The sequence below is a fragment of the Cervus elaphus genome, chromosome 5 (genome assembly GCF_910594005.1).
Source record: "Cervus elaphus chromosome 5, mCerEla1.1, whole genome shotgun sequence".
In the NCBI taxonomy this organism is placed as follows: Eukaryota; Metazoa; Chordata; class Mammalia; order Artiodactyla; family Cervidae; genus Cervus; species Cervus elaphus.
In genome coordinates, this window is record NC_057819.1 from 113,829,453 (window position 1) to 113,849,024 (window position 19,572).

General features: G+C 44.1%; 1 protein-coding gene and 1 long non-coding RNA gene across 2 annotated transcripts; one reads left to right on the forward strand and one right to left on the reverse strand.

Moving 5' to 3' along the window:
* Positions 1-468: 468 nt before the first annotated feature.
* Positions 469-7,054, reverse strand: LOC122695080 (keratin, type I microfibrillar 48 kDa, component 8C-1-like). Its single transcript, XM_043904562.1, has 7 exons — positions 6,647-7,054; positions 4,826-4,908; positions 3,337-3,493; positions 2,290-2,451; positions 2,070-2,195; positions 1,677-1,897; positions 469-885 (listed from the first exon to the last, which is right to left on the reverse strand). The coding sequence occupies exons 1-7, from the start codon at positions 6,992-6,994 to the stop codon at positions 780-782; spliced, it is 1,203 nt and encodes a 400-aa protein (XP_043760497.1). The 5' UTR covers positions 6,995-7,054; the 3' UTR covers positions 469-779.
* Positions 3,514-11,109, forward strand: LOC122695081. The gene is made up of 3 exons (XR_006341307.1): positions 3,514-3,688; positions 3,987-4,159; positions 10,946-11,109. It is a non-coding gene; the product is annotated as an uncharacterized LOC122695081 (long non-coding RNA).
* Positions 11,110-19,572: the final 8,463 nt, after the last annotated feature.

The following is a 19,572-nucleotide window of genomic DNA, read 5'->3' on the forward strand; positions in this document are numbered from 1 at the left end:
GTCACACCTCACATGTAACTGACATTCAGAGAATAAGCTCTGGGTTCGATCCTAATATTTCTACTTACTATAACCATAAGAGAAAAAAATTAGTCACGCAGTTTCTAGTGCTTGGTTGGCATTTAATAAACGTTAGTGCCTGTCCTTCTTCTTGTAGGCCTTTGGAAAAGGAAAGGTAGAATGTTTGAGAAATGTTAGCTGTTGGACTTTACTGAGTAAGATTCCATAACTAACATGTTTATCATATTCAGATGAGACCTCTTGCCTCCGTGGTCCCACTGGTTCCCTGCTGGCCTGAGTCTCTGCTGGGACACATTGTGTTTAGTGAATGTTAACAAATGGTAATAAAGACCTTTAAGGAGAGGATTAAATGACAAGTCCTCCTTCACTTTCAAGTGGCTTTTATATGAAGTATGAACACATAGAGCGAACACTTTAAAAGGAATGAATACAAATGAGAATCATCACTGCTTTGCAAGAGGAAAGTTTATTAGGAGATTAACAAAGGGATTTGGGGAACTACAAGACAGATCAAAGCAGCAGAGAGAACCACAAAACTCCTCATGTGACACCTTCCCAGCCCAAACCTGTCAGACCATCAGGTCACAAGAAATTGGCCTTGAATTAAGAGGATCAGGTGGGCCTGGACAGTCTCTTTCCAGACTATGAATTATGGTGGTGACTGGGGTACTATCCAATGGCTGATGGTTGTCAGAGAGCAGGGCTGGTCCATCAACGGTCCTCTGTCTTCACACAGTCCTCCTGCTGGCCCTGGCTGTCTAGCAGGGCCCAAAGCGGGAGCGGGAGCCACAGGGGTTGCAGGGATTGGTGATGCAGGACCCAATTGATGATGCGTTGGTCGTGGCACAGGGGTTGCAGGGCAGCCTAGGACACAGAACCATTAGCTCATCAGCATGAGATGGATAATAACAAAAATTAAGGAGGGAGTTCAACCCAAGGAGACTGGGGACAAACAGAAGCCATTCTCTGACTTCTTAGGAAGCCAAGTCTTATTCGGATCACTCCTTCTGCAAAGCTTAGAGATGGGACAGAAAAGAGCAAAGAAGCCTTGAGATGTAACCCAGCTCTATATGCCTGGAGTTGTGGGGAAGGCCCTTTATCCCTCCTCACCTGTGAGACAGATTGATAATATATACCGCACAGATTGTGTTCATGAAAATACTTGGTTAGGTGAAAAGTGCTGGACCCTAGAAATATTTGAGTCACCTCCCCGTTTTGATACTCAAATGCTCATCCATAAGGTGGTTTCCCTGATCCCCACTCTGCCTTTCTCGGGGGAATCCCAGCCAGGATCCATGAAACAATAGGTTTGAAAGTGGGGATTAAATCCAAAAGCACTATTCAAGTACATGTGATGGTGGTTATAGGTTTGTTTTCTCTTTTGCTGAAGGTACAAAGCTTTATTTACCCATCAACTTCCAAAAGCTCACCAGTGGGGGAAACAGTCAAGGCTCAGGAGTATCTTTTGAAGCAGAAAATACCTTTAGGCCTGGCAGTGACAGCAGCACACACCCTGCACTTCCCACTGCTGCAGTATTAAACTCTAGTCTTTGCAGACATATTGGCATCTGAAACTTGACCTGGGAAACCCCTGTTTTGTCCTTTGGTAAGACCGTGCATGTACCATGCAGGGGAACCACATGCTCAGTACTCACTTGCAGTCCTCGCTGTCCAGCAGTCCCCGGTACGTGTTGATCTCACACTCCAGCCGGGCCCGCACATCCAGCAGCACCTGGTACTCCTGGTTCTGCCGCTCCAGGTCACTCCTGATCTCTGCCAGCTGTGACTCCACGTTGCCAATCAGGCCCTGCACCTGGGCCAGCTGGGAGCTGTAGCGGGCCTCCGTCTCTGTCAGGGTGTTCTCCAGGGAGTCTCTCTGTCAGGGGGAAAGGGGAGAAAGGTCACAGAGCTGCTCCTTCAGGGACTTCTCCATCACTTCCAAACAAGTCACAAGCTCGAAGAGCTCAAGAGAGGGTGGCCTGGAGGGCATCCCAGTGCCCCTGACTCCCTGACCTCACCTCCTCACCAGGAGTCTCATCAATACCCACCAGGTTGTGCTGGGCCTGCAGTTCCACCTCCAGAGCGTTGACCGTGCGTCTCAGCTCGATGATCTCCGTCTGGCAGGACTGCAGCTGCTCTGAGCTGGACACCACCTGCTTGTTCAGCTCCTCAGTCTGAAACACCAAAGGGCAGAAGGCAGGATCAGACTCCACCTGAAGGGCCCCAGGGAGCTGAGGGTCCTGAGAGACCACGTGCTGAGCTGCTCACCTGCCTGATGTACCATTCCTCCACGTCCCTGCGGTTGGTCTCCACCAAGGCCTCGTACTGAGCCCTGGTCTCGTTGAGCACGCGGTTGAGGTCCACAGTGGGGGCGGCATCCACCTCCACGTTGAGGCGATCTCCCAGCTGGCTCCGCAGGGTGTTGACTTCCTGATGGAGAAAGGGAAAAGAATGAACTCGTAGAAAGAAATCTATATATAAATTCTCTTTGAGGGAGTCGAATGTGGTGGAAAGATTGCATTAGAATTTAGGACACATGTTGACATAAAACTTGATGAAGTTACTTCCTATGAGTCAGGCCTCCTGTCTGAGAGTCTCCACATCTGTATCATGAGGCTGCTTGATTGCTAATGTTTCTTCCCACTCCAAGATTCTACCATTTCTTTTTTACTTTTCCTTTGCTCAGTGATAAACCTGGCATGATAACTGGTTTATAATCATTGCCACTTAAATGCTACTTAAATAGAGAGAAACTAGGCTTAACTGGTCCCATTTACTTCACGTCTTCTTATCATCACACACTGTCCATGAGGGGTTTTGTCCTCTTCATCAAAACATCTAATAATTGAGACATGCATCTGATATCCTAGTATTACATTCAACTATGAGTCTGAATCAACCATTATTTCAGTGCCTTCATTTCTCCTATTTTCCTATCTATCCATCCATCCTTCCATCCATTTATTCTAGCTTGGGTTCTACTATCTAGGGGACACATAAAACAAAGAAGTTTGCTATCTCCTTTCAGTCTCAGTCATTAATGGGAAGACAACCTATTCAGAAGACAACCAATCTTATCAAGAAGTAGAAAGTATTTTAAAGCTCTCGCCCCAAATGGAAATAGATTAGCTGACCACACTCTTTTAGGTAAAAAAAGTAAGCTTCCCCAACAACCCACCAAGGGTGTTTTGAGCATCCAGCAAAATGTTCTCAGCTCTAGGATGTCTAGCAAAGACCTAAAAGACCTACATTATCCTGCTCAGGGAAGTTACAGGACTCTCAGTATAGAGATGTCAGGGGCTGGGACTCTCTTACCTGCTCATGGTTGCTCTTGAGGTAGATCAGCTCCTCCTTCAGGGACTCCACCTGGGCCTCCAGGTCGGACTTGCACAGGGTCAGCTCATCCAGGATCCTACGCAGGCCATTGATGTCTGACTCCACCAGCTGCCTCAAGCCCAGCTCCGTCTGGTACCTTGCACACACAACCAGCAATCAAAGGAGGTCAAAGAGGAAGACTTTTTCCTAGGCTTTACTTGGCTTTACTTGGCTCGCCCCTTCTAATTCATTACATTGTGAAATATTTGGAATTTTTGCAGTCTTTTGAAAGGGAAAAAGACCACTGCGCAGAGTGAAAAGACTTATTTCCTCCCTGAGACCCACAGAGAAGGTATTGGTGGGGCACCCCTGTATAGTTTTTGTTGTTGTTTAGTCGTTAAGTCATGTCTGACTCTTTTGCAACCCCATGGACTGTAGCCGGCCAGGCTCCCCTGACCCTGGGATCTCCCAGGCCAGAATTCTGGAGTGGGGGGTGCCATTTCCTTCTCCAGGGGATCTCCCTGATCCAGGGATTATCAAACCCGCGTCTCCTGCATTGCAGGCAGATTCTTTACCATTGACCCACCAGGGAAGCCACTGTATAGTTTAAATCTACCTTTTACTTCATTTGTTCTGATTCCCCATCACAGGCTGCTAACAACTAAGCCCTGTCATCCTCCGTTCTCAAGTGAGTTGGTGACTTCACTAGCCCGCTATGGACTTCCTCACCTTCCTTTCCAACCACCCTGAGAAGCAACCTGGTATCGTGAGAGCAGCTCTGGATTAGAAGGCACTGAGATTCAGCCCTGCCATGAGGACAGTGGTAAGCTCTTTAATCTCTCTGAGCCTCGATTTCCTCATTTGTAAAATGGGAACCAAACTGACATGTCAGGGTCACACAGTTTTGAGGACATTAGCCCTCTGTGGCCCCCTAGGCCTAGCAGAGCAATATGGCTATTTTTTCCTACTTCATCTTGCTCCACCCACCCCACCCAACCCAAAAAAAAACATGTCATCAGGTTGGCCCAAAGATGAAAAAATGATATAGGTAGAATCACACTGCAAACTATGAAGTCTCATAAAAATGCAATGGATTCTTACGATTATAGTGGTCATACCTAGAAAAACTGATGAATTCTCTGAAATGAATTTTGCCTCCCATTTGTGTCATTTAACTTTTTCCAATGGGCTGATCATAACTAAACTGTATTAAGAGACTGGTGTGGAATGCACTTTTAAAGTTGATCCAGACGTTAAGTTGAAAAGGGGGGAGAATAGATGGCTGCTTGAGCTCTTTCACACTAAATTTAAAACACAGAATTCTTGCTTCCAGTGAGGAGACTGCCATTTAACCTAACACACCAAATGCAAGAAACCTCCCACTCTGATCGCAGACAACTTCTGCTTGCATGCTTCCAGGACAGAGTTCCTCACTTTGCAACTCAGCCTGTCCATTACTAAATTGGTCTGATTATGAGAGAAATCTTACTTGGTCCTGAAGTCGTCCGCAGCCAGCTTGGCATTGTCGATCTGCACCACCAGCCTGGCATTCTCTGCCTTGTTGGCCAGGATCTGGGCACAGGATTAATTGTGAAATCAGTTGTAGTAAGAATGAATGTCTCATAACTTAAAATTAAAAACTATTTTCTTTCAAACAGACATTCCTTCCAAAAAGCTTTGAGTCTTCTCACATTCTCAGTTTGAGGATAAGGGGAGGATTCATTAATAGAGCTGATCATTTCACAACTAAAACAGTCAAGAGGAAATGTGCCTTTGTCATAAATTCTTCTCTTCTTGGCCTGCCTCTTGTTTCCTGCAGGAACTGAACATACTGGGAACCAAATCTCACATAGGGTGAACAGTGTTCCTATTTGCTTAGTGGGAGGTGGGGTGCTAAACCCCAAAAGCCCCCAAGAAAACAAAGACAAGTTGGTTATCCTATACTCACACACCACCATTCCAGCCCTGCTGACCACTCTCCACTCTCCCCCGACATAGCCCTGGACAAAGCTTTTGCACAAAGCTTCTGCCTCTACCTGGAATGCCTGGATGCCCTCACCCACCTAGCAAGACCCCCTGCATAGGCCACATTCACCCTCCTTCCCCAGTTCCTGCAGGAGTCACTTCTTCCAGGTGCTCCCACAGTAACTGCACCTAGCCAGGTAAACATCTTATCACCTTACTGTGGCTATTTGTTTCCTATCTCCCCTATTACCCTGTGAGCTCCTGAAGGAAAGAGGCACCCACTCAGTACTTCATCCCTTGCTTCAGCACTGTGCCTCATTCTCACTAAATGTGCAGAAATCAGTGCACGATCTCCAAATCCCACACCGCCTTTCTGACACTCACTTTGCCAGAACTGCTGAATGGTGGACAGTCAATTCTGTCAGAGAATCAAGGGCTTGTGTGATTGAATATAAACTCCTCCTCATCCTTCAAACGCTGCTCAGATAGTGCCTCTTCTGAGAAGCCCTCCCTGACCTACACGATGTATTAAGCCCCACTTCTATACTCACTCTGTACTTATCCCACTTCTACTCCCATATTTTTGGCCCTGAATTCTCACGTGTATGCACACTTGCTCTGTGTATACTAGGGAAGATTTTGGAGTTGGTGGCTCTTTTACTTTGTTATAGACACACTCTCTTGTTACATCTTTAAATATCACGCAGGAAATTCTAGCTCCAAGAAATAATTCAGGTGCATATCCTTATGTTTTAATGCTATGCATGCTGCATGTTTGCATGCTAAAGTCATTTCAGTCGTGTCCAACTCTTTGCAACCCTATGGACTGTAGCCTGCCAGGCTCCTTTGTCCATGGAATTTTCCAGGCAAGAATACTGGAATGGGTTGCCGTTTCCTTCTCCAAGGGATCTTCCCAACCCAGGGATCCAGCCCGCGTCTGTTACATCTCCTGCATTGGCAGGCCAGTTCTCTACCACTAGTGTTACCTAGGAAGCCCCTTTTAATGCTAAAGTCTCTGAAAACAAGACCAGAATACCATAATAGGACTAAAGCCTCAGTCAGTCTGGTTTTAAACAAGAAGCAGTGTTAGATTGCTATGACCGACTTTGGTCTAATGCCTTATCCTGTCCCCTGTCTGTACCCCTCCTTCATGGGGCATCCCACATCGATTCTCTAGGACGACGTGATGTGTCTTATGTAAGCCAGTGACTTCTATGTCTCTGTCCTCATCATTTTCAACATTAGGTTTGACCAAACTTAAATCCGTTTGGAAGTGGGTATGTCAAATTGAGATAAATAGTTCATCGATTGGCAGCTCATCAGTTGGCAGTGCCCACCCCCTCACCTTCTGCTGGAGCTCCTCGATGGTCTGGAAGTAGGACTGGTAGTTGGGGCACACGAGGGGCTCCTGCTGCTGGCTCCGCTCCAGGATGCGGCTCTCTAGCTCCGCATTCTCCCGCTCCAGCTGCCGCACCTTCTCCAGGTAGCTGGCCAGCCGGTCATTCAGGAACTGCATGGTCTCCTTCTCGTTGCCATTGAAGGAGCCCTCGCAGAACCAGTTGCAGCTGCCCACGTTGGCGGGGATGTTGCAGGCCCCGGGCAGGGTGGTGCCACAGCAGCTGGAGGGCACGCAGGGCCTGGAGGAGCAGCTGGAGCGGAAGCTCAGGTTGGGCAGGCAGAAGTTGTAAGACATGGTGCTGGAGGGAGCAGAGCTCTGAAGGTCCGTTTCTAAGCCTGGTTCCTTTCTGTGGTGTAAGTCCTGGTCTTCTCCAGGTCTTTATATTCTGTCAGTGGTGGGTGTGGTAGCCACGCTTAGCGTTACCACTTTTTGCCCTCTCTACCAATTTTTCCATGTTATTTAGCCACCTCACGCGAGTCCTTTACCTCATAAAATGTTTTACTCGGGCTTCTTGCTAAGTCAGGACTCATCAACAATCATGCTGGTTGGTTAAGGAAGAGCTTCAAAGTGACCCACCCATATCTTGCCAACAGCAGCACTTACTCATGGGCTATAGAGTTAGTGATAGCTATGCCCTGTCCTCCAGAGTTGGGGGCACTTCTTCTACACAAGGAAAGGTCAGTGGCTCATCTACCTCATGCTCAGTAAAGACTCTGTGAGAAAAAGCAGACTATTTGGTAGGGAATCCTGGAAGTTGAGATTGGAAAGGATTATGAGGTCATCCTGTCCAAGGTCCTTTTGCCAGGTGGAGGCAATTCTACCCTCTTCCTAGGGGGCTGCAGGAAGCCCCCCAGGCTCCATTTCTGTTATTACTCAATGTTCACAGAACATTAAGAAAACTAACATCTTGAGATCACCTACTCTTCAGGAAGAGTTTACTCTGTGCTTATACAAAGTATGACGTTTGTTGACTTAAAAAACACTCAGAACCTAAAAGTTGAGGGCTATGTTTTATTCAGCAGGAATTTTTAGGACTTCAAGCCTGGGATACACCATCTCAAGTAACTCTGAGAGAAATGCTTTGAGGAGGCGAGGTGGGGAGCCAGATTATACATAAATTTTGCAACAAAGGGCCAGTAGTCTGAATGTCAAAGGTTATTGTTAAAGGAAAACCAGATATCCCAAGTTAAGGACTTTAGTGCTTTCCTATGTATGAGAAGATGCAAGAGTCTGGGCTCACTGAAATCATTCCTTTGATATGCATCTCGGCTCTCTGGGGCCAGTATCCTGTAATTTCACATCCTGAGTTTCCTCAAGGCTCATCGAGGGGAATGGCTGCAGTCTGATGGCTAGATGGCAGATATTCTTTCTTTCCTGAGTTCCTTCAGGATTCACCAGCTCACCAACGATGGTGACTGCAATCATTGAAGACTATGACACCCTTTGTTTACTGATATGGCAGGGAATATCCATTTCTCATGTTGTTAGAATGGCTTCTGCTTACTGGGAACCCACTGTGCTAAGCACCTTATTTATACTGTCTCTTTAAATCCACACATAACACTGCAGGGTTTGCAAATGAGGACACCAAACCTTTGAGAGATTGTTCAAGGTCACAGAACTCCTGCATGGTGGAGCCAGCATTAAAACCCCCCACTTCTCTGATTCCAATGGCCTTGCTCTCTTCTTCACACTATCTCACTCTTCCAATCTTCTCACTGCTGAGATGCAATGATGCACAGAAGGGTTGAGTGCAATGGGGCTCAACCACTATTAGGCAATATCACCTCCTAAATTACAATTGGCCAAGAATTAAAAGCTTGTTCTCTATCAAAGAACCAAAGGTCACTTCTATTCTAGTTAAAGGAAGTCTACTAAAAGAAAATGTAATACCCACTAAAAGCTTGGGGGGAAAGGGAGATTTACTAGGTTCGATGTCAAAATGCCTGATCCCAGTTTTCCAAATGGTGTGCATGCTATGTGTGCCAAGTCACTTCAGTCGTGTCCTACTCTTTTTGACCCTATGGACTATAGCCCACCAGGCTCCTCTGTCCATAGGATTCTTCAAGCAAGAATACTGGAGTGGGTTGTCATGCCCTCCTCCAGGGGATCTTCCCGACCTGGGGTCAAACTCAAGTCTCTTACATCTGCATTGGTAGGTGGGTTCTTTACCACTAGCACCACCTGGGAAGCCCTTTCCAAAGGATGTGACTCTAAAAAAAGTCATCACATTAAGTTACATGCTTTCTTTTTTTTCAGTTGAGAATTATGTTTTATCCAGTGGACTTCCTGAGGGCTTAAGCCCAGAAGACAGCCTCTCAGAGAGCTCTGAGAGACTGCCTCAAAGGGGTAAGAGAGGATCCAGGATGTATGGGAGTTTTGCAATAAAAACTAGGTAGTCAGAATATCAAAGGATAACTGTTAATTAAAGAAAACCAAATATCTCAAGTGAATGAATTTAGCACTTTTCTAAGTATGGGAAGATGTAAGAGTCTGGGCACAGTGAAATCATTCCTTTGATATGCACCTCAGCTATCTGAAGAATTGATGCTTTTGAACTGTGCTACTGGAGATGACTCTTGAGAGCTCTTTGGACAGCAAGGGGATCAAACCAGTCAATTCTAAAGGAAATCAACCCTGAATACTCATTAGAAGGACTGATGCTGAAGCTGAAGTTCCAACATTTTGGCCACCTGATTCAAAGAGCCAATTCACTGGGAAAGACTCTGATGCTAGGAAAGACTGAGGGCAGGAGGAGAAGGAGGTGACAGAGAATGAGATGGTTGGATAGCATCAGCAACTGAATGGGCATGAGTTTGATCAAACTCTGGGAGATAGTGAAGGACAGGCAAGCCTGGCATGCTGCAGTCCATGGGGTCGCAAAGAGTCAGACACAACTGAGAGTAACTGAACAACATTTGGGGACAGCATCCTGTTTTTCTCCATCCTGAATCCCCTCAGGGGCTGGCTGCAATGTCTGATGTCTTGTTGACTGCAACATAAGGTATGTGACATTCTTCATCCTCTGAACCAAAGTACCTGATCAATTAACACACAAAAGTCTTTTAAGATAAAGGCCTGCTCAAAGGAGGCACTAGAGAATGACTTAAATAAGACTAGTACATGCGCGTTCAGTCATGTTTGACTCTTTGCCACCCCATAGACTGCAGTCTGCCATGCTTCTCTGTCTATGGGATTTCCCAGGCAAGAATGCTGGAGTGGGTTGCCATTTCCTTCTCCAGGGGATCTTCCCAACCCAAGGACTGAACCAGCACTCTTGCATTGCAGGTAGGTTCTTTACCACTGGTGCCACCTGGGAAGCCCCTAAATAGGACTAGTTTTTGTCAAGTAAACATTGTGCCTCCCTTAGATTTAAATTACATGTTTCATTGGCATTTCAACACCATCTATATATTTTGGCAAACATATTCTACCCTTTTGCTATTCCAGATGGAGACATGAAACATGAGGATTTTATGTTCAATCTATCAGTGCGCAAGATATGAAAAATACTCCTTAAAGTAGCTACTTTTAGTAGCTAAAGTTCCTTTTAGTAGCTACATGCTAATTCCTCCCATATAGCCTTACTCAGATCACCCCTTCTTCTAACTTGCTCTCACTGGACTCTTTCTTTTGGTTATCCTCACTGAAAGCAAGTCTTCATCTCCAAGAGAGTGTGCTTATCTTGGGAACCAGTCCAGTGAGTTGGATAAAAACCAAACTGAATAGCATCTTCAGTGGGTCAGATACACATTGTGACTGTAAAATTATAATGTATGTTTTCTTGGGTGATTCTGAAAGTCATTTCCAATGTGGAATTTCAACTATGTATTCATAAAAGACAGCAGCATTGGAATAAACTTGTATTCTTCCAGAAGGTATGTTTTTGATAGGGACAAAGTAGGTAATTATATAGTTCATCCCACTAGAGAATTATAAGTAAAGAAAGAGTATAGAAGACCCTGTAAGTTAATGATTACTCAAGAAAGCAGGTTTGCTTAACCATAAAAAAGCAGGCATGCTTAGCAACAAAAAAAATCATGCAACAGAAGCATGAGACATGACTCAAAACAACAAAACAGTGGTGTCATAAGAGCCACATTCTGCCCAGTGAGCTCAGTAAGTTAATGACTCCTAGGATATGCTCTCTACACAGATAAAAAAAATTATGGAAAGGTGAAATTTCAAAGTAAAGATCCTCATTATACTGAAACCTGAAATAATTTTTCCATTGTGCCATGACAGTTCTGGCTTGACCATGTAGAGACAAGAAAACCCCCCAACCCAACTTGGAGGAGGAGCTGATGATGGAAGCATGACGTCTACTCAAGAATGAGGAAGAAAGTGGTCTTTTCCCCCTCTTCACTTTTCCCTTTGATTATGAAACTGTAGCCCTCTAAGTTCTCGGGGCAGCACTCTCTTGTCCACCCACTTGTAATCCTCACAAGTATCATATTCTAATAAATCATTTATTAGCTATCTTTTTGTTTCTTGCTGAATTCCTTCTGGGCTAAGACATAAAGGACCGAGGTCTTCAGAGCCCCCTGAAATGCCACTTAGCAGTTTCATTTTGAAGGTAATTATATCCTTGCCCACATTCACAATCGACAATCTGCTCCTCCTGCCTGAATCTCTACCTTTAGGGAGATGTGGAACAGGTGTGTTAGTTCAAAATCACTACCAAATTGAAGCATTCCTGGACAAGATCTGATAATGTAAAGCCAATTTGATGTTTTGTTGTTATTTAGTCACTCAGTCTCGTCCAATTCCTTTGCAACCCTATTGACTATAGCCCTCCAGGCTCCTCCGTCCATGGGATTTCCCAGGCAAGGACTGGAGTGGGCTGCCATTTCCTTCTCCAGGGGATCTTCCTGACTCAGGGATCAAGCCCAAGTCTTCTGCATTGCAGGCGAATTCTTTATCTCTGAGCCATCAGGGAATAGCTGAATTCATTAGCTTTTCTCTTTCTCCCCTTCTTCAATACCCCAAGCTTCAAAAGATAAAAATCTAGAAAATGGCACCTTTTAAAGAACAGGAAAAGAATAGTGTGCTGTAGACTGGTAAATATGTCCATGGGGATCCCTATAACCATTACTGTAGTTTTCATCTCAGTTAGGATGGAATAATCCAGAAATAAGTATCCTGTATCTTCAACAGTGGAGGGCAATGTTTAGAAAATGCAACCATCCCACATCTTACATAGAAGTAACTATGATCACTACATAGTGGTCATTAGATGATGATTGAGAGGACCTATATCTATTGAGAAAACAGCCAAGTTTTAATTCACTTCCCAGAAGTTCTGGAAGGCAATTGCCTTTTATTTATTCCACTTACTGTGTTCTGTGAATTCTTACCTTTATGTTAACAATGACCTTGTCTCTAGTCAATGATCCTTCAATAAACATGATGAGCAAATCAACTGCTAACAAACAGAAAGCTTTTACATCTGCTCATGTAATTGTGGCAGACGCCATGGTAAGGCTTCTGGTCTCCAGATGTGAGCAAATTGCAGTTGAGGTTGAAGGATACTATTTATTATGGAAGCCAAGGCTATGTCTGTGGGAGAGATCACACGCAAACTCTTAACCATGGAGTAGAGTCAGGGCAGATGTGCTGAGGCATCCTCCCTCTGGCAGGACTTTAAAGGCATCAGAAGCCTCTCTCCTCCTTCCCAAAACCTTTCCCCTGATGCCCAGGGACTGCACCTGAAGTTCTCACCACCAGAAATGTAAAATGTATTCTGTGGGAGATGCGAAGTAACATTGGACCACTTACTGACCAAGAGGGATAGGGTGGGGAGGGAGGTGAGGGGGGATTCAGGAGGGAGGGGACACATATATTCCTGTGGCCAATTCATGCTGATGTATGGAATAAACCATCACAATATTTCAAAGTAAAGGGCTTTCCTAGTAACTCAGCCAGTAAAGAGTCTGCCTGCAATGCGGGAGACCTGGGTTAAATTCCTGGGCCAGAAAAATCCCCTGAAGATGGAAATGGCAACGCACTCCACTTTCCTAGAGAATCCCATGGACAGAGGAGCCTGGTGCACTACAGACCATGGGATCACAAAGAGTTGAACTCGACTGAGTGACTAACACACAAACATTTTAAAGTAATTATTCTCCAATTAAAATAAATTATCTAATTTTAATGTTTACACATAGCAAAGAGAGGCCAGGACTGGAATCACTGGGTGCACACAGATCAGGGGGATCTTACGCCAAAGAGTGATGAAGTATCGCTCACTGAGTGATAAGAAAATCAGAAACACTGTCCAATATCAACACCGGCCCACCCAAGCCAGCCCAAATTAGAAGTGCTTATAAGAACAGGATATAAGGCTTCCATAGGCTGGTCCATAAAGGAAATTGTTCTCAATTGTTGCCAACTATCCAGCCTCACTGCGTTGAGGAGGGAAATTGTGATGGTGATACAGGAACTAAGCCAGCAGATTTGGCTCTGAGAAGATACTCACACAGGATTTCTATTGAGGGACAAGTAGTAGAGGACCTGGAGGATGAGTCACCTCAGGAGCAAAATGAGCTGAGCAAAGAGAGATATAGACACTTCAAATAGAATTGAGGGACCACTCCACAAAGCCTCTCCAAAGCATCCATTATTTCTGTTACACTCAGTCCTGGATTCTCAATAGGAATGGAGTCCAGGGAGGTTCTAAGGGACAAGTCAAGTTAGAAAAATGCAAAATTATTCCCTATGTTTTTATCTCTATCCAGTCTATAATAGAGGAGTCAAAAAAAATGTGAAACAATCCAGGACAATGTAACCTTAATGATTTTAATCTTCCAGGTGAGCTGGATTCAGAGCCCACTCAGAAAAGAAATGAAAACCTGATTATGTGGCTGCTCTGCACCTCAAAAAGAAGTCAAATTTGCTCAGTCATGTCTGACTGTTTATGACTCCATGGACTATTCCATGTGACCCCATGGAATTCTCCAGGCCAGAATACTGAAGTGGATAGCCATTCCCTTCTCCAGGGGATCTTTACAACCCAGGGATTGAACCCAGGTCTTCCACATTGAAGGCAGATTCTTTACCAGCTGAGCCACCAGGAAAGCCCTCAAAGGGAAAAGCAGATGCTAAAACATTTATCAAAGAACACAGAGAACAAAGCAAGGTAAAACTCATGTTTACTATGGATGTGCTGGGTTGAATTCTTGCTTAAGTTCACTATGGAGCTGGTCATCTAAGACAGATGTGAAGGAGCCTTGAAATGTGACTCCTTCACCCAGAGTCCAACCATCTCTCCATACATTCACCAGTGATCTCCCTGTTACTGTACCCAGTGGATTTGTCTGAATACTCATATTCCTTGCCCTGGATGCTTGTAGAAACTAACTACTTTAGACTTCTGTGCTTCTTCAGTTGCATCCCCATCTCCCTTTCCAACTGCTTATAACCAGATATCATCTATCTCCTCAGTGGTGGTTTAGTCGCTAAGTTGTATCTGACTCTTGCGACCCCATGGCCTGTGGCCTCCCTCTCCTCAGAGACTCAGCTAAACCAAGGCAAACCTCAGGTCAAGGACTTTGGAGAGCTCCAGGCCTGTTCTGTCATCCTTTACAATGATCCCCAAGGTTCTTTCCTACTCCAAGATCTTCTCTTTGACAGTCTAAACAACTCCCACAGCTCTATTATCATCTTTATTTAGGTAACTCTCTGACATCTCTCCCAAATCTAGTCATCCTTTTCCATCTCTCTCTCCTGGAGAACCACTGTTACTTCACTTTCTAAGCCTCAAAAACTTTATTCATGTTGACTATACCAGATAGTCAACCCATACTGTTTCTTTCCTTCTCTCTCCATTGTTTCTCTACCCCCAATCGGCTTCCATGTGCCTCTGAAATCCACCCCACCACTTGCCCCATCACTCCCCACCACCACCAGCCATCTCAGTTCTTGTTTTCTCTCACCAGCCTCCCAGTTGATCTTTCTTCTTTTTCACAAACTTCTAGGACTCATTACAATCCATCCTATACATAGCTGCCCTATAGATCCTATGTCAACCTTCCTTAATAGCAAATCTTACAGGTAACCATTCAAAGTGCTACTAGATATGGCTCTCCCTAACTACTTTGTGGAGAAGGCAATGGCAGCCCACTCCAGTACTCTTGCCTGGGAACTCCCATGGACAGAGGAGCCTGGTGGGCTATATAGTCCATGGGGTCGCAAAGAGTCGGACACAACTGAGCAACTTCACTTTCACTTTTCACTTTCATGCATTGGAGAAGGGAATGGCAACCCACTCCAGTATTCTTGCCTAGAGAATCCCAGGGACGGAGGAGCCTGGTGGGCTGATGTCTATGGGGTCGCACAGAGTCGGACACGACTAACGTGACTTAGCAGCAGTAGCAACTACTTTGCAATATCATCTTCTGCTGAACCACATTAATCCTCTGCTCCAGGATAGAAATTGGTATGCCAGGCTCTAAACACACCTCAGATTCTCTCATCTCCCTACCAGGCAAAGGTCATGATTAAAAAACTTTCCCTCTTCTTAGACCTGCACACACTCATCTGTCTAACTATATCCCATCAAACTCTATTTCAGAATTATGCTAATATCATACAGTAATAGTTGATTGAAGTTGCAACTATGGGAAGTATATAAAGTTTTAATAACCTTCTCATGAACCCTCATTAGTGTTACTGTTCCTTATTTATTCCACTTACAGTGCTCCATGGTTTACACTAGGCTTCAATTAGGTGAAGATACTCTCTCTTGAAGGACCTACAATCAACAATGCAAGCAGGTGAAATTTATATGAATAATGTTTTGGTTTTTAAAGCTTTGATTGAGTGCTACTTTCTTCTTGGAGTCTCTTCTTAACACTCTCACACCTTGGAAATTCATCATTTTTATTTATACCTTTCTTAAGCCACATTATTTAAGAAATTTTATTGTTGTATAACAACAATAAAATTGTTGTAAAGCAGCAATGTTGCTTTATAATGTTGTGTCAGCTTCTGCTGTATGGCAAAATGAATCAGCCACTTGTATACATATATCCCCTCTTCCTTGGACTCCCTTCTTATTTCGGTCACCACTGAGCACTGAATAGAGTTCCCTGTGCTATATAGTAGGTTCTCATTAGTTATCTGTTTTATATATAGTAGTGTATATATGTCTATCCCAATTCATCCCACTCACCCCTTCCCCCTTTGGTATCCATACATTTGTTCTCTATGTCTTTGTCTGTATTTCTACTTTGCAAATCAGTTCAGTTCAGTTCAGTCACTCAGTCGTGTCCCACTCTTTGCGACCTCATGAATCGCAGCACACCAGGCCTCCCTGTCCATCACAAACTCCCGGAGTTTACTCAAACACATGTCCATCGAGTCGGTGATGCCATCCAACCATCTCATCCTCCGTCATCCCCTTCTCCTCCTGCCCTCAATCCCTCCAAGCATCAGGGTCTTTTCCAATGAGTCAACTCTTTGCATGAGGTGGCCAAAGTATTGGAGTTTCAGCTTCAGCATCAGTCCTTCCAGTGAACACCCAGGAGGAATCTCCTTTAGGATGGACTGGTTGGATCTCCTTGCAGTCCAATGGACTCTCAAGAGTCTTCTCCAACACCACAGTTCAAAAGCATCAATTCTTTGGCACTCAGCTTTCTTCACAGTCCAACTCTCACATCCATACATGACCACTGGAAAAACCATAGCCTTGAACAGACGGACCTTTGTTGGCAAAGTAATGTCTCTGCTTTTTAATATGCTATCTAGGTTGGTCATAACTTTCCTTCCAAGGAGTGTCTTTTAATTTCATGGCTGCAGTCACCGTCTTCAGTGATTTTGGAGCCCAAAATAATAAAGTCTGACACTGTTTCCACTGTCTCCCCATCTATTTCCCATGAAGTGATGGGACCAGATGCCATGATCTTAGTTTTCTGAATGTTGAGCTTTAAGCCAACTTTTTCACTCTCCTCTTTCACTTTCATCAAGAGGCTTTTTAGTTCCCCTTCACTTTCTGCCATAAGGGTGGTGTCATCTGCATATCTGAGGTTATTGATATTTCTCCCGGCAATCTTGATTCCAGCTTGTGCTTCTTCCAGCCCAGCATTTCTCATGATGTACTCTGCATATAAGTTAAATAAGCAGGGTGACAATATGCAGCCTTGACGTACTCCTTTTCCTATTTGGAACCAGTCTGTTGTTCCATGTCCAGTTCTAACGGTTGCTTCTTGACCTGCATACAGGTTTCTCAAGAGGCAGGTCAGGTGGTCTGGTATTCCCATCTCCTTCAGAATTTTCCACAGTTTATTGTGATCCACACAGTCGAAGGCTTTGGCATAGTCAATAAAGCAGAAATAGATGTTTTTCTGGAACTCTCTTGCTTTTTCTATGATCCAGCGGATATTGGCAATTTGATCTCTGGTTCCTCTGCCTTTTCTAAAACCAGCTTGAACATCTGGAAGTTCTCAGTTCACGTATTGCTGAAGCCTGGCTTGGAGAATTTTGAGCATTACTTTACTAGCGTGTGAGATGAGTGCAATTGTGCGATAGTTTGAGCGTTCTTTGGGATTGCCTTTCTTAGGGATTGGAATAAAAACAGACCTTTTCCAGTCCTGTGGCCACTGCTGAGTTTTCCAAATTTGCTGGCATATTGAGTGCAGCACTTTCACAGCATCATCTTTCAGGATTTGAAATAGCTCAACTGGAATTCCATCACCTCCACTAGCTTTGTTCGTAGTAATACTTCCTAAGGCCCACTTGGCTTCACATTCCAGGATGTCTGGCTCTAGGTGAGTGATCACACCATTGTGATTATCTGGGTCATGAAGATCTTTTTTGTACAGTTCTTCTGTGTATTCTTGCCACCTCTTCTTAATATCTTCTGCTTCTGTTAGATCCATACCATTTCTGTCCTTTATTGAGCCCATTTTTGCATGAAATTTTCCCTTGGTATCTCTAATTTTCTTAAAGAGATCTCTAGTCTTTCCCATTCTATTGCTTTCCTCTATTTCTTTGCACTGATCGCTGAGGAAGGCTTTCTTATCTCTCCTTGCTATTCTTTGAAACTCTGCATTCAAATGGGAATATCTTTCCTTTTCTCGTTTGCTTTTTGCTTCTCTTCTTTTCTCAGCTATTTGTAAGGCCTCCTCAGACAACCATTTTGCTTTTTTGCATTTCTTTTCCATGGGGATGGTCTTGATCCCTGTCTCCTGTACAATGTCACGAACCTCCGACCATAGTTCATCAGGCTCTCTGTCTATCAGGTCTAGTCCCTTAAATCTATTTCTCACTTCCACTGTATATTCATAACGGATTTGATTTAGGTCATACCTGAATGGTCTAGTGGTTATCCCTACTCTCTTCAGTTTAAGTCTTAATTTGGCAATAAGGAGCACATGCAAATAAGTTAATCTATACAATTTTTCTATATTCCACATATAAGTGTTAATATATGATATTTGTTTTTCACTTCCTGACTTATTTCACTCTGAATGACAGTCTCTAGGTCCATCCATGTCTCTGCAAATGACACAGTTTCTATCATTTTTGTGACTGGGTAATATTCCATTGTACATATGTAACACATCTTATTTATCCATTCCTCTGTTGATGGACATTTTGTTTGCTATTGAAAAATAGTGCTGCAGTATACACTGGAGTGCAGGTATCTTTTTGAATTATGGAGCCACACTTACATTTGTCTGTATGATGCTTGTCTCTTTGTCTTGTCCACTCTAAAGACTATAAACACACTGTGGTCTAGGATTGGGGTTCACTTATTTGTGTGTCCTCAGTAACACACATAGTACTACACAACAGATGGTTGTTTGGGGCTGTGTCAGTCAGCATCAAAATGAATGAATCATTGAGATAGTGGCCAATAGAATTGAAAGTGTTGAATATTCAGTGATAAGACAAGTGAGGGCGGGGTAGGATTCATGTTTGTTGTAGGGAGACTTAATGAACATTGGCCTTTCTTGAAATGATAGGCAAAGAAATGATAACAAGGTTATGGAAGAACATTGTAGATATAAGCAAAGAGCCAGTGGAAAGAATAACTGAAAAGAGAGAGGTAAAGAGATACACCCATCTGCATCAAAGGGTCCTTAGATTACAAAGTGTTGAGTATAACAAGTGGGTAACAAGATGGACCAGTTTGGCAAAGATAAGCTTTTGTCCAATTAAATGTGATGTAATGGCTTGATACCAAGTGAAACTGTCCTATGTGTGAAGACCTGGAACTCAAGCTGAGGGGCAAGATTTTGGAGTCATCAGCATACAGGTGCGAGTTCTCCATGAGGAGAGATGTAGAAAGAGAAACACAGACTCACAAATCCAAGCATTTCCTCCACTTGAGACAGAAAGAGGAAGACAGGCTAATCAGAAGACAGAGAACAAACAGAGGTCTAACAAGAGGATCCAGAATGTGTGGGGTGATGGAAATCATTGAAGATACCTTCTAAGGAAAGAGTAGGCATCTACACTGGTCACACATGTGCAGCCAAGAGGCTGAGAGGATAGGAGAGCTCCTCTTGAACAGTCTCTACAGGAGCTAGTCTTCACAGTTAGAGAGAAACAGAAACAGAGAATTCCAGAGTGATGGGGATGAGAGTGGGAGAGAGCTGTAAGTTTTGGGGAGGATGCTCACAATTGCAGCCAAGGCCAGAAAAGAAAAGAAAAAAAAAAGGCATGAGTTTTAAAAGCCAGTTTTTCTGCATGGTCTTCCTGGGTGGGAGCCTCCCAGGAAGACAGCCTTCTCTCTCCCTTGGTATTTACCAGTGAAACATATGACTGGGACAGTCACTGAACTCACTTCATCCTCCTAATGAAGGGTTATTTTTATGAAACAGCCATAACAAGTACTTTACAATGCATGTATATGTATGAGAAACACA

Coding starts and splice junctions, on each gene's coding strand:
- LOC122695080 (XM_043904562.1), bottom strand. CDS start 6,994: ATGTCTTACAACTTCTGCCTGCCCAACCTGAGCTTCCGCTCCAGCTGC. Junction 2,452..3,336: donor TCAAGAGCAACCATGAGCAG/GTAAGAGAGTCC, acceptor TTTCTCCATCAG/GAAGTCAACACCCTGCGGAG. Junction 2,196..2,289: donor AGGAATGGTACATCAGGCAG/GTGAGCAGCTCA, acceptor TTGGTGTTTCAG/ACTGAGGAGCTGAACAAGCA.